The sequence below is a fragment of the Hemitrygon akajei genome, chromosome 28, assembly GCF_048418815.1.
Source record: "Hemitrygon akajei chromosome 28, sHemAka1.3, whole genome shotgun sequence".
Lineage (NCBI taxonomy): Eukaryota > Metazoa > Chordata > Chondrichthyes > Myliobatiformes > Dasyatidae > Hemitrygon > Hemitrygon akajei.
The window spans coordinates 5,725,127-5,740,489 of NC_133151.1; the positions used below are offsets into that span (position 1 = coordinate 5,725,127).

General features: G+C 49.8%; 1 protein-coding gene across 1 annotated transcript in view; it reads left to right on the forward strand.

Moving 5' to 3' along the window:
• Nucleotides 1–2,231: 2,231 nt before the first annotated feature.
• The window catches only part of bbs1 (Bardet-Biedl syndrome 1), a 71,467-nt gene continuing 58,335 nt past the window's right edge, over nucleotides 2,232–15,363 (forward strand). Inside the window, exons 1-5 of the mRNA XM_073031240.1 lie at nucleotides 2,232–2,303; nucleotides 2,694–2,767; nucleotides 4,855–4,889; nucleotides 7,525–7,797; nucleotides 11,308–11,354. Coding sequence (XP_072887341.1) covers nucleotides 2,284–2,303; nucleotides 2,694–2,767; nucleotides 4,855–4,889; nucleotides 7,525–7,797; nucleotides 11,308–11,354 — 449 coding nt within the window. The 5' untranslated portion in view covers nucleotides 2,232–2,283. The remainder of the gene's footprint in view (nucleotides 2,304–2,693; nucleotides 2,768–4,854; nucleotides 4,890–7,524; nucleotides 7,798–11,307; nucleotides 11,355–15,363) is intronic.

Sequence of the window (15,363 nt, forward strand, 5' to 3'; positions counted from 1 at the left end):
GTAATGTCCTGATCACGGTTCGGGGGGAGGACAAACACTGCAGCTGCCCAACGGAGGGGCTGACTCCCAGCCAGAGCAGAGGCGGAAAACTCGCGTAAAGAAACAAACTTCGTCAGCTGTAGATCAGAAGCCGCCTGTCATCCATGAGGACTGGAGGTATTTCTCCTTGCGAGCCATAAACACGCTTTTGGACGGTTCCGTGCTGTGTGTTCTCTGTTATAAGACAGCGAAAGGTACACGACAGTTTGGGTTTCTTGAGAGGCCACGCAGAGGACCTATGACCTGGTCGCTGGCAATGGCAGCTAATAAAATCCTTGGAAGAAACTACCAAAGGTTCATCGGTCTCACTTCCGCAGAGGGTTCCTTGGAGGGTTAGTGTCTCCGTCGCTTCAGAACGATGGCCGCGATGGCGCCCCCTTGAGGGCACCGAGGTACAAGTCGGGCCACAGTGACTCCATCCTCCGGCTCGTGCTCTCAGACCCGTATTCTGGTGTCCGGAGGAAGCGCTCGCGGCAGCTGCTCCAGTACAAAGGCCCCACCAATCTCCTCCCTCGGTGGGGTGACCCCTCTGGTGGTAGCGTACTGGGACGGAAGCCTTGGTGACAGGATTGCGCCGGGATATGAAATTCGGCCAGCAGCGCCCCCTTCAGGTCAGGAATGTGGTTGCACCTCTCTTCATCCATTGCACTGCAGGCTTCGAGAGCCTTCCTCGTTAGCAGCGGCATGAGTCTCCTTTGGCCATTGCCATGTCTGGGAATTGCCATCCTCTCGAACCTGAGGAGACAGTTCCCAATATTGTCAGCCCTTGGAGTTCCTTTCTAAAAACATCACCTCCCCTCTGCCGGCCCACACAAAAAGGCTCCAAACAGATTTTCCAGGCAGGGTTCGGAGGTGGTGCCTCTTGAAGGCCCTACTGCTCCCGGCTGAAGTTCTCCCTTCTCTGAGGCCTCCATCGTCTCTCAGGCATCTGCTTCAGTTTTAGCCTCGGGGAGGGGGGGTTTCCCGACGTGGGACCGCTATCCCACTCTCCCCGGAGCTGAACCCACCTAACGCCCTGGTTAAGGTTTTACCGCTAATGCTGTCGGGTACTTCATTTGATAGAAGCTGTGTGTCCTGCTGGTGGTGTTTGGGCCACCGTTAAAGACAAGGGGGTGTGATGTTCCGCTTAGGAACGTCGGGTCATCCAGTCGGGATGGTGGAACTGGGAGAAGGTTCTAGGGAAAGCTGGGCGGAGAGGTTTTGTGATCGGCACTGGTGGGGGCCGAAGTCTTTTTCGGCAGGAGATGGAAAGAGAAGAAGATTGAGAGAACTGGCCATAGGATTTAGAACATAGAACATAAAAATCTACAGCACCTTACAGGCCCTTCGGCCCACAATCTTGTGCCAACCATGCAACCTACTCTAGAAACTACCTAGAATTTCCTTTGTGCATAGCCCTCTATTTTTCTAAGTTCTATGTACCTAAGAGTCTCTTAAAAGACCCTATTGTATCCACTTCCACGACTGTCGCTGGCAGTGCATTCTACACACCCACCAGTCTCTGTGTGAAAAACTTACCCCTGACCTTGTACCTATTTCCAAGCACCTTAAAACTATGCCCCCTCGTGTTAGCCATTTCTGCCCTGGGAAAAAGCTTCTGGCTATCCACACGATCAATGCCTCTCATCATCTTGCACACCTCTATCGGGTCACCTCTCATCCTCCGTCGCTCCAAGGAGAAAAGGCCGAGTTCACTCAACCTATTCTCATAAGGCATGCCCCCCACCTCCCCAATCCAGGCAACATCCTTGTAAATCTCCTCTGCACCCTTTCCATGGCCTCCACGTCCTTCCTGTGTGGATAGAGTGGACAGCCAGCGCCTCTTCCCCAGGGCACCACTGCTCAGTACAAGAGGACATGGCTTTAAGGTAAGGGGAGGGAAGTTCAAGGGGGAATATTAGAGGAAGGTTTTTTACTCAGAGAGTGGTTGGTGCGTGGAATGAGTCAGTGGTGGAGGCAGATACACTAGTGAAATTTAAGAGACAGATATATGGAGGAATTTAAGGCGGGGAGGGGGGGAGGCAGGGTTTAAGGGTCGGCACAACATTGTGGGCCGAAGGGCCTGTACTGCGCTGGACCATTCTTTGTTCTAATCTACGCCCACACCGAGAGACCCCCGAGCCGTAAATCCGGGGCCGGAACGTATGTTCAGGCTGTGCGCAGGGGAGGGACAGTTGTCAGCGCGGGACCGGAGGCGGGTTGCCGTGGCGACGAGGCCTACACAGATCGGCGAGGGCGCGGATCATGGCCGAGGGCGGGGAGAAGTGAGACGGGGGCGGGGACGAACGTGTTTGGCGGGGCTTTGCATAAGGGTGTCAGTGTACAGCGGGTGTGGGTGGCGGTCGATGGGGTGTCGGGGTTCGTGGGGAGTCAGTGGGCCAAGTTAGGGACTGGTTTGCATTGACTGATCCTGTCCCCCTTCCTTTCCACTCCCGATGAAGAGACTCTGCCTGACCCGACTGTTTATTCCCCTCCACAGATGCTGCCTGTCCTGCTAAGTTCCCCCAGCGTTTTGTTTGTGTTATATCTTCCTTGAGGCAGAGGGAGGACTGACAAGTTGCTTCTTCTTGCAACCTCCAAGCCCGTGACTTCCATCAACTGTACAGGCAGTTCTAACAATAGTTTTATATTTTTTTCCCTTTCTCCCCCTGCAGCGAAGCCAATGCGAAGTGGTTGGATGCTCATTACGACCCCGTGGCTAACCTCTTCACCTTCTCCTCCTGTGTGGGTAGGTGGATCACACAAACAAGATGCTGGAAAAATCCGAGCAACGCGCCACAAAATGCTGGAGAAACTGAGCAGGCCAGGTAGCATCTGTGGAAAGAGAGTACAGCTGACTGTGGCCTGGCTTGCTGAGTTCCCCCAGCATTTTGATTATGTGTGTGTGTGTGTGTTGATGGGTAGGTAGATCGCCTGTCAATTCATTGCATTTTTGTTTGGGACTTTGACCTAACCCCCTTCCAGTCCCATCACACATCCCTTCCCATCCCTCCTGCTGCATGGCCTCTGTAACCTCACCCATCTTCCAGAACTTTTCCAAGAACTGCACGTTCTTCCAACCTCATCCCATTGCATGTGTCCCTCAATAAAGAAGTGTCTGGAGGTACATTTTTAATTGTTTCTCCATCTATATTAATAATCTGGATGGTAATGTGGTAAAGTGGATCATCAGATTTGTGGTTGACACCAAGAGTGAGAAAGTTATGTGGACAGAGCGAGGAAGTTATCAAAGCTTGCTTGACTCTACTGGCTGGAATTCAGAAGAACGAGAGGAGGTCTTACTGAAACACGTAACATTCTGGAAAGGATAGATAGGATGGAGGCAGGAAAGTTGTTTCCACTGGTAGGTGAGACTAGAACTGGGGGACGCAGCCTCGAGATTTGGGGAGGTAGATTTAGGACGGAGATGAGGAGAAATCGCTTTTCCCAGAGAGTGGTGAATCTGTGGAATTCTCTGCCCAATGAAGCAGTGGAGGCTGCCTCAGGAAATATATTTAAGACAAAGTTGGATAGATTTTTGCATAGTAGGGGAATTAAAGGTTATGGGGAAAAGGCAGGTAGGTGGAGATGAGTCCATGGCCAGATCAGCCATGATCTTATTGAATGGCGGAGCAGGCTCGATGGGTCAGATGTCGTACTCCTGCTCCTATTTCTTATGTTCTTATGATCTTATACGGTGGGACCTAGACCAGTTGGAAAAATGGCAATTGGGACTTAATGCATGAAATTAGAACTTAATACAGGTGTGAGGTGCTGCACCCTGGGAGGACAAACTGGGGTAAGGACACTGAGGTGTGTGTGGTGGAACATGGGGATCTAGGAATACAAATTCATAATTCCTTGAAAGTGGCATCACGGGTAAACTGGGCCATAAAGAGAGCTTTTGACATATTAGCCTTCATAAATAAGGTACTGTGTTAGAGTGTTAAATAGAAATTATATCATTGTAAATTTACAAGGATGTTGCCTGGATTGGAGAGCGTGCCTTGTGAGAATAGGTTGAGTGAGCTCGGCCTTTTCTCCTTGGAGCGACGGAGGATGAGAGGTGACCTGATAGAGGTGTACAAAATGATGAGGGGCATTGATCGTTGTGGATAGCCGGCGGCTTTTTCCCAGGGCTGAAATGGCTGGCGCGAGAGGGCATAGTTTTAAGGTGCTTGGAAGTAGGTACAGAGGAGATGTCAGGGGTAAGTTTTTTGCACAGAGAGTGGTGTGTGTGTGTGTGTGTGGAATGCACTGCCAGCGATGGTGGTACAATAGGGTCTTTTAAGAGACTCTTGGATAGGTATAGGAGCTTAGAAAAATAGAGGGTTACACAGCAGAGAAATTCTAGGCAGTTTCTACAGTAGGTTACATTGTGGGCCGAAGGGCCTGTAATGAGCTGTAGATTTCTACGTTCTAAGGCCAGATTTGGAGCATTGTGTGCAGTTTTGGTCACCTACCTGCAAGATATCAACAGGATTGAAAGAGTGCAAAGAAACAGTTAAGGGGAATCTGAGGGGAAGCCTCTTCACTCAGAGGATGGTAATAATGCGGTACAGGTTGCAAGCAGAGGTGGATGTGGGTTCGATTTCAACATTTAAGAGACGTCTGTCCACCAGGCGGCAACCTTTCCCAAGTATCTCACCCATCTGGTGAACACGTAGAGAGTTGTACACTGAAAATGACAGTTAGAGTGAAATATGGGATGTCACCCTGGACCTTTCTCATCCGAACTTTGAACTCTGGCCGTTAGCTGTCTGAAACAAGACTCGGAGCAGAGTGAGCTGGAAATGTGGAACAATTCAGTAACGGGTCACCTCTTTTCCTTTACAGCCCTAGCAGACCTGCAAGGAGATGGTGAGAACAAGGTAATAGGAGACTTGTTTCTTGTTAATTAGTTCGGTATAACCTGTCTACACGTCGAGAAGGCAGTGCAGTTAGACTCCCTCCCCCCTCCCCCCCGATGATGGTGTCATTTGTCAGTACGCCAGTGTAAGGGGGAAGGAAATGATTGTTAATCCAGATCTGATGCAGCATAAAAATACCCGCACAATATGCATAAATAACACGATAAGTACAAAAGATTGCCTCATATCATCATCATTATCTGCCGTGTCGTATGACAAGAGCGATCACGGTCTCGTGACCGTGATCGTTCTTGGCAAGTTATTCCACAGAAGTGGTTTGCCATTGTCACCTTCTGGTCCAGTGACTTCACAAGATGGGTGAACCCCCCCCCGGCATTATCAATACTCTTCAGTAGTCGCATAACCAGGACTTGTGATGTGCACTGGCTGCTCGTACGACCGTCGACACCTGCTCCCAGGGCTTCACGCAATTCTGATTGGGGGGCTAAGCAGGTGCTACACCTTGCCCAAGGGTGACCCGCAGGCTGGCCGAGGGAAGGAGCGCCTTACACCTCCTTTGGTAGAGACGTATCTCCACCCCAACACCCTTGTTTGCATTGACTAGTTGTACATGAAGTGACACTGGGTATGAGGTGTAACAACAGCAGAGAAGGACCTTAAAATACAAGGCAGGGTGATAGCAGGAGTATTTCTTCCCGGCAAAGGAGGGCAGGTCACCTCCTCACCAGAATTAGTAGAAATGTCAAAACCGAGGCCCGTGGTGTTTTGCCGAGTTGCGTGCGCAACGGCAACTCGAACAAACCGGTGCTGCTGCCGGTGACCGTGCGGGGAGTGACCTTGCCGTCCGATCAATCCTGTAATGTTCAAAAAAAAAGGTCGAAGAAGTGCGTTCTATACTTTGTTAGTTTGGGTGGGTGGACGGATTTTCCCCTGGACAAGCACACGCCGATAGCCCCAGGCGTTACATTAGCAACTAGCAAAACAGGCAATCTTGAAACGATGAAACTAAAACTAGTGATGTTAAATGTAATCAAGTGAAGTTGAACGATTTCAAATGCAAAGTTAAGCAGCCAGCCAAAGATACGACATCTGTCAGTCCCCAGCTCTAAAACTGACCAGAACAAAGCGCGATTACGTAACTAAACCCTTTGCTTTTGCCACATCCCCCACCCAAAGGTTCATTTCTGTTTATTTATTGGGCTACAGCACAGGGTAGACCCTTCCAGCCGTTCGAGCCGCGCTGTTCAGCAATCCCGCGATATAACCTGGCCTAATCATGGGACATACACAGTGACCAATGAATCTACTAACTGGTAGTCTTCGGACTGTAGGAGGAAACCCACGCAGTCACGGGGAGAGCATACAAACTCCTTACAGGCAGCGGCAGGAATTGAACCGGTATCGCTGATACTGTAAAGCGTCGTGCTGACCAATACGCTACTGTACCGCCCTACTAGAGAACGTATACAGTATACAACCTGAAACCCATGAAAGAGGAAATCCCATAGAGTGAATGGCAGAACTATCAAAGGCCCCCTCCTCCCCCTTCGCACAAGCAGCAGCTCCTCTCGCAGAAGCACTAAACCCCCCTCCCTGCCACTTCACTACCATGCAAACAGCAGGAGAAGCCCCCCCCCCCCCCCCCCCCAGAGACCTAATCCAGAGTCCATCTAGAGTTACAGCCCATAACCCAGCACTTCGGTGTCTCAAACGGGCTCCCTCTCTCTTTCCATCGAGAGACAGAGAGAGAGGTCGCCCCCGCTACGACGGGAGTGGAGACCAGCACCTCACTATTCCGAGGTGGCAACCTTCCCACGTGACTAGTTACCGTGAGAAACGCGCAGCACAGAATGCAATGCAGACAGGAAGCAGATGCTTGGCTCCTAGCGTGCGGTTTGATTTTCTGGTCAGGCTGGAATTACTTCAGAGTTTGACAGGAAGTAGCCGAATCGTGGAAAGAGGAGGGGGCGCATATTAAGATGGCCGCCTCCTGCACGGAGCCTCAGGCTGGCGGTTCCCCCTCCCCTCTTCCCGTGCAATTAGGTCCAGGGCCGAATGTCCGTCTTTAAAAAGACAAGTGCGTGGATTGGAAAGGTTTAGAAGGTTATGGTCCAAATGCTGGACTCGCCTGGGTTGGACTGAAGGGCTCTTTGTGTGACGTATATTACTCTGGTTTAATAAAGGGCTGAATGTTCTTCACCTATTTTCACCGCTGTCGGTTGTCCTTCATTGACGTGAGACCTGTGCGGGTCAGGTTTTAAAGTGGAAACAGCGTTACACTGGGGCAGTTCCGTCCTCTCGACCTCAGGTACGAGCGGTCGTCACAGGCGGGCGGCTGCAGTGGAAGACCGCGTCTTCTTCCGTGCCTTGCCGTCCCCTTCGCTCTCCCCGGAGCGTCGCAGAACCGCCTTCCTGGCCGTTGGATCTCGCCCTAGATCTCGTCCGCCCAGTCCACTGCGTGTGCTGGGACGGGCTTGTCCCCGTCTCTCTCTGGGGTATGAGGCCCCCTGGCTACCCTCCCACCTGGTTTAGCCCGCCTGCTGAAGTAGTGTACCGAGGTTGCATGTGAACCACAGGTGAGAGCTGAGTGACCGGTGGGGCCCCAGGTATTAACTGCGCTCTGTCGTTGACTCAGCTGATCATCGGAGACCTGGGCATGGGTCAGTACAACTCAAAGCTGAAGGTGTACAAAGGGACCAGCATGGTATCGGAGCACGCGCTGATGGACCTGCCAACTGGCGTCATCGCGTTCCTCATGGACACCAACGAGCCCAGGACTCCCGCCGTGGCGGTGGCTTCTGGACCCTACATCTACATCTACAAGAACCTCCGGCCCTACTTCAAGTTCACCCTGCCCTCCCTGGAGGTCAACTCAGTGGAGCAGGACGTGTGGAACCAGGTCAAGGAGGTGAGGGAAACCTTCAATAAACTTTAATATGGTAAAGAGTCAGCATTTCAAGCTACTGTTTATTCCTTACCATAGGTGCTGCCTGACCTGCTGAGTTCCTCCAGTGTTTTGTGTGTGTGTTGCTCTGGGTTTCTAGCATTGTACATTATTGTGTACAGTTTTGGTCTCCAGGGTTAAGGAAGGACATCCTGGCTGTAGAGGAAGTGCAGCGTAGATTCACGAGGTTAATTCCTGGGATGTCAGGACTGTCTTACGCAGAGGGGTTAGAGAGACTGGGCTTGTACACGCTGGGATTAAGGAGATTGAGAGGGGATCTGATTGCAACATATAAGATTATTAAGGGATTGGACAAGATAGAGGCAGGAAATATGTTCCAGATGCTGGGAGAGTCCAGTACCAGAGGGCATGGTTTGAGAATAAGGGGTAGGTCATTTAGGACAGAGGTAAGGAAAAACTTCTTCTCCCAGAGAGTTGTGGGGGTCTGGAATGCACTGCCTCGGAAGGCAGTGGAGGCCAATTCTCTGGATGCTTTCGAGAAGGAGCTAGATAGGTATCTTATGGATAGGGGAATCAAGGGGTATGGGGACAAGGCAGGAACCGGGTATTGATAGTAGATGATCAGCCATGATCTCAAGATGGCGGTGCAGGCTCAAAGGGCCGAATGGTCTACTTCTGCACCTATTGTCTATTGTCTATTTGCAGAATCTCTTGTGTTTAAGTAGTGAGTTCATAGCGGAATGCAGAACACAAACACACAGGTCTCTTATTCCTGCTCCAGCTCCTTTAATTGGATCCCTCTCACTCCCTCTGCTCTCTTCCCACAACCTGGCACGTATTCCTTCTTCCTGTTTTCCTACACTTTAAAGTTTTAGGAACAGCTTCTTCCCTTCTGCCATCAGATCTCTGAACGGACGGTGTGTCCATGAACACGACCTCACTATTTTCACTCTCTTCTTTGAACTGTTTAATGACATGCACTCAGTTGCATGTACCTCCTGTGCTTGTAAAACAGTACAGCTGCTGCTGAATCCCGTTCAGAGGTGCTCTTGTGCGCACTCTTACTGTTGTAATGGGTGGTTATTTATGTTACTGTCGCCTTCCTGTCAGCTTGAACCCGCCTGGCCGTTTTCCTCTGACCTCTCTCATTAACGTGGCAATTTTGCCCACAGAACTGTCGCTGTTTTCTTTGCACCGTTCTCTCTAAACCGTAGAGACTGCTGTGCATGAAAATGTGCTGTGCTGTGCAGTTTCCGAGATGCTCGTTCCACGGTCAAAGTCACTTCGATCACATTTCTTCCCCATTCTGATATTTGATCTGAACAACAACTGAACCTCTTGACCGTGTCTGCATGCTTTATGCATTGAGTTGCTGCCACATGATTGGGTGATGAGATAATTGCATTAAGGAGCAGGTGTACCTAATAAAGTAGCCAATATTTCTTGTAATTTATAGTACTTTTTAATATATTGCATTGTACCGCTGCTGCAAAACAGCAAACCTCATGATGTATGTTACAGATATTAAACCTAATTCTGACTCAAATCACCTTCACATTATGCCCCCTTATTATCAGCCATTTCTGCTCTGCGGAAAAGTCTCTGGTCTTTTGATCTGGTGCCTCTAATCTTGTACACCTCTATCAAGCCACTTCTCTTCCTCCTTCACTCCAAAAAAAAAAGGTCCATACTCTCTCGGGCAGCATCTTCCCGATCACAGCGTACGGTTTAAAAAAATTTCCCTCCTTTCCTTGCTGGTTCTTTAACCAACTGCCTTCGCTCCATGCTCCCCTCTGGCCTCCTGCCCTCAATTAAACCACTCCTTAGCAATGGAGAATGAGGTGGGACTTAATAGTGAGGTCTGAGGCATAGACTGAGTGGAGAGCCAGTGCCTTCTTCCCAGGGTGGAAATGGCAAATACGAACGGGCATAATTTTAAGGTGATTGGAGGCGAGTGTAGGGGGTGATGTCAGAGGTCGGTTTTTTAAAAACACTGAGTGGTGGGTGTGTGAAACACCCTGCCAGGGGGTGAACAGTGTGAACAGTACCTCGCTATTCTTTGCTCCCTTTTTGCACTACCTATTTTATATTTCATAGATTTCTAATTTATAACATTTTATATATTGCACTGTCCTACTGCTGTAAAATAGCACACTTCACGATTGGATCCTCAATACCCTCACGTGTAGACCCTAGTCAATTCGGATTGGCAACAAAATCTCCTCTGCGATCTCCACCAGCACAGGTGCACCACAGGGCTGTGAGCTTAACCCCCGATCTACTTGCTTTATATTTACGGCTGTGCGGCTAAGCACAGCTCCAATGCCACGGTCAAGTTTGCCGACGACACCACTGTCGCGGGTCGAATCAAAGACAGTGATGAGTCAGCGTACAGGAGGGTGATTGAAAATCTGGCTGGGTTGAGGGGTTGCTGTTGTGCTCCCCTCTTACTCAATGTCAGCAAGACCGAGGAGCTGATTACTGACCAGGAGCTGAAAACCAAAGGTCAACGAGCCAGTCCTCATTGGGGGTTCAGAGGTGGAGAGGGTCAGCAACTTCAGCTTCCTCACTGTTGTCATTTCAGATGACCAGCGCCTAAGTGCAGTTATGAAGAAAGCACAGCAGCACCTCTACTGTCTTAGAAGTTTGTGAAGATGGTCATGCCATCTAAAACTTTTGACAAACTTACATAGATATAACTAGTTGTATCATGGCCTGACACGGAAACACCAATGCCCTTGAACGGAATATCCTACAAAAAGTAGTAGATACGGCCCAGTCCACCACGGGGAAAGCTCTTTCCACCACTGAGCACATCTACATGGAGTGCTGTCGCAGGAAAGCAGCATCCATCATCAGGGACCCCCACCACCCAGGCCACGCTCTTCTTCTCGCTGCCATCATCAGGTAGAAGATACAGGAGCCTCAGGTCCCACATCACCAGGTTGAGGAAGAGTTATTACCCCTCAACCATCAGGCTCTTGAACCAGAGGGGATATCTTCACTCAAATTTACTTGCCCCACCCCTGAGATGTTCCCACAACCGGAGGACTCATTTCAAAGATTTATTGCCTCTTTATTTATTGTTATTACTTCTTTTTGTATTTTCACAGTTAATTGGCTTTTGCACACTGGTTGTCCTCCCGGTTGGCGCGGTCTTTCATTGATCCTATTCCGGTTACAGGACTTATTGAGTATGCCCGCAAGAAAATGAGTCTCAGGGTTGTATAAAGTGACCTTTGATGATAAATTTACTCTGAACCTTGGACTCTTTAACCTCTGAAAGAAAGTTTCTCATATCATATGCCTTGCAGTGCCAAGGGAGGGACAGAACCGGGGGAAGTGGATGCTATTTGGGATGCAGTTGCGAGTGGGCGGATTGGAAAAAAGAGAATCGGTACAGGCTCGATGGGTCGAATGGTCTGCTGAGGTGCAGCGTCCACGTCCGGGTTGTCTGCAGTGTTCTCGGCGTGGATGCGGCGTGCACTGAACTAATCTGTTCTTCCTGCTCAGGACAAAATCGACCCGCTGACTGTCAAAGAGATGCTGGAGAGCCTCCGGTGAGTCGGCCCTTATCGTCAGACTGGATCAGTGCATCAGCTTGAGGAGGTACCCACCGGGGAGAGGGTGCGAGGGGCCCCGTCCTGACCAGAAGACTCTGTGGCAATGAACCCCACAGGCTGGCCACCCTCTGGCTACAGAAATCCCTCTTCGACTCTGTCCTAGGGTCGTCCTGGTATTCTGAGGCAGTCCCACTATTGGAAGCTTCTGCTCCACGTTCACTCTATCGAGGCCTTTCAATATTCCATAAGTTTCAATGAGATCCCCAACCCCCTCAGTCTTCTGAATTCCAGCAAATACAGGCCCGGAGCCATCAAACGCCCCTCACACATTAACCCTGGATCGTTCTCTACTTTTATTGCAACCGACACATTCCCTGCCAGTTTCCCTTACCAGTGTAGCCTCCGTGCCCCCAATTTTCCCCCCGTTCGCCTAGTGTGAACCGCCATTGCCCCGCCAACAGTGCAATACTTCGGTGTAAATACGGTGTAATCCCCCCCCCCCCCCCCCCCGTACACACCCACAACACAAATACCAGACAATACACTGAAGGTGAGGAAATAATTGCAACTTTATAGTTATTTCTTAGTGATGGGTTAGTAGAAACAGATAACCTAAAGGCACCAAATCAGTAAGTTTGCCAGTTTGTGCACATAATATTTTAATACGTTGGAGCTCACGGCTCCGGTTCCATCCACAACGACCTTCCGAGCCTTCGGCCACCGTCCGAACCGCCAACGTCCAGTATCCGCCGCCCTGGAACCGCTGTCCGCTCCTCACACGTCCGTCCTCCTCGCTGGCCTCCGGAAAAAGACCGTGAACTCCCCTCAGCTTACACATACAAGATAGCAAAACAATTCTCCATTGGTTAGTTACCGCCCTTACCTACAGTTATAACCCAAACATTCTAGATACAGAAACCCATTACAGCATTACAGAGAAGCCATTTTGTTAGCCCGAACAGTTAACACCACAGTTACTGGTACTGAGAGCCCTACACCAGTTTATTCAGTTTTTAGGCAAAGGAGCAGAATTAGGCTATTTGGCCCATCGGACCTTCTCCACCGTCCTATCATGTCTGATTTATTTTCTCTATCGGTCTTGTTCTCCTGCCTTCCCCCCATAACCTCTGGCACCTTGGCTAATCTAGAACCTGTCAACCTCCGCTTTAAATACTGCCAATGACTTGGCCCCCGCAGCCGTCTGTGGCAACAAATTCCACATTGCGGCAAGCTACAGTTAGCTTTAACGCACTGTGGCTTTTGGGGAACATAGAATCGTACAGCACAGTACAGGCTCTTCGGCCCATGATATTGTGCTGTTCTTATAAACTACGTACTCTAAGATCAATGTAACCCTTCCCTCCCACGTAGACCTTCTTGTTTCTGTCATGCATGTGCCTACCTAAGAGGCTCTTATATGTCCGTAATTACTCTTCTTTTACCCTGTGTAAGAAAAAAAAATGGAGTCTGATGCCCCCACCTATACTTTCCTCCAGTTACCCTAAAATTATGCCCCTCTGGTATTAACCAGTTCCACCTCAGGCAAAATCACTGGCTGTCCACTCAGTCTGTGGTTCTCATCTCGCACACCTCTATCGTCACCTCTCATCCTTTTTCCACTCCGAAGAGAAAATCCCTAGCTTGCTTGACCTACCCTCACAAGACATGCCCTGTAATCTGGGTAGCATCCTGGTAAATCTCCTCTGCACCCTGTCTAAAGCTTCCACGTCCTTCCTATAATGAATCGACTGGAACTGAATACACTTCAGGAGGGAGGGCGAATCTGCCCTTAGACCATTGTCCGTCGCCGATTTCAAAGATGGTTGTATCTCCTGTGTTGTGCACTTGCTGAATTCAGACCTTCTCCATTCCCAGCTTGCGGCACGTCATTGCTCCACCATTAGTAGCTGATCTTCCAGTGCTCTGGAATACCCTCCCAGGCCTCTCTGGCCTTCCGTGAAACCATCTTTCTGTCCTCGGTCACTTGCTCTGATAGCTCCTTAAGTCAAGTCAAGTCACTTTTTATTGTCATCTTGACCATAACTGCTGGTACAGTACACAGTAAAAACGAGACAACGTTTTTCAGGGCCATGGTGTTACATGAAACAGTGCAAAAACTAGACTGAACTATGTAAAAAAAAAAACACCAAAAAACTACACTAGACTGTGGACCAACCCAGGACTGCATAAAGTGCACAAAACAGTGCAGGCATTACAATAAATAATAAACAAGACAATAGGCACAGTAGAGGGCAGTAAGTTGGTGCCAGTCCAGGCTCTGGGTATTGAGAAGGCTGATGGTTTGGGGGAAGAAACTGTTAAATAGTCTGGTCGTGAGAGCCCGCTGCCTTTTCCCAGACGGCAGGAGGGAGAAGAGTTTGTATGAGGGGTGCGTGGGGTCCTTCATAATGCTGTTTGCTTTGCGGATGCAGCGTGTAGTGTAAATGTCCGTAATGGCGGGAAGAGAGACCCCGATGATCTTTTCAGCTGACCTCACTATCTGCTGCAGGGTCTTGCGATCCGAGACGGTGCAATTTCCGAACCAGGCAGTGCAGTGATGCAGCTGCTCAGGATGCTCTCAATACAACCCCTGTAGAATGTGATGAGGATGGGAGGTGGGAGATGGACTTTCCTCAGCCTTTGCAGAAAGTAGAGACACTGCTGGGCTTCCTTTGCTATGGAGCTGGTGCTGAGGGACCAGGTGAGATTCTTCACCAGGTGAACACCAAGAAATTTGGTGCTTGTAACGATCTCTACCGAGGAGCCGTCAATGTTCAGCGGATAGTGGTCGCTCCTGAAGTCAACAACCATCTCTCTTAAGATGCTCAGGCTCACGTTTACATGTTAACGCCATGCCGCTTTGCCCTGTATTGAAGACTGGGGGGGGATGTAACATTGTCAGGGCTGCAGCAAGCCTGAATAAGGGCAACTGTTCTCAACATTGTCCAGTGGAAGAGGTAGCTCATCGTTAGCCACGTACAACCAGCACACTCAATCAACGTTCTCCCTACTTTTATTCCACCATTTCCCTTACCAATTTATTATTCAGTTTATGGACCATCAGACATGGGAGCAGTATTAGGCCGTTCAGCCCATCGAGTCTGCTCCGCCGTCCCATCGCGGCTGATTTATTACCCCTCTCAACCCTGTTCCGCTGGCTTCTCGCCGTAACCTTGGACGCCCTGGCTAATCAAGAACTTGCCAGCCTCCGCTTTAACTATACCCAATGATTAGAAGGATGAGAGGGGATCTGATTGAAACATGTAAGATTATTAAGGGATTGGACACGCTAGAGGCAGGAAACATGTTCCCGATGTTGGGGGAGTCCAGAACCAGAGGCCACAGTTTAAGAATAAGGGGTAGGCCATTTAGAACGGAGTTTTCACTCAGAGAGTTGTGGATCTGTGGAATGCTCTGCCTCAGAAGGCAGTGGAGGCCAATTCTCTAGATGCTTTCAAGAAAGAGTTAGATAGAGCTCTTAAAGGTAGCGGAGTCAAGGGGTATGGGGAGAAGGCAGGAACGGGGTACTGATTGTGGATGATTAGCCATGATCACAGTGAATGGCGGTGCTGGCTCGAAGGGGCTGAATGGCCTACTCCTGCACCTATTGTCTATTGATTTGGGGACCAGAACCGTCTGTGACAATGAATTCCACAGAGTCACCACCCTCTGTCGAAAGAAATTCCACCCTGTTCTTTATTCTGAGGCTGTGCCCTCTGGTCCGAGACTCCCCCACTATAGGAAACATCCTCTCCACATCCACTCTATCTGTGTCCTCTGGTCCTAGACTCCCCCACTATAGGAAACATCCTCTCCACATCCACTCTATCTGTGTCCTCTGGTCCTAGACTCCCCCACTATAGGAAACATCCTCTCCACATCAACTCTATCTGTATCCTCTGGTCCTAGACTCCCCCACTATAGGAAACATCCTCTCCACATCCACTCTATCTGTGTCCTCTGGTCCTAGACTCCCCCACTATAGGAAACATCCTCTCCACATCCA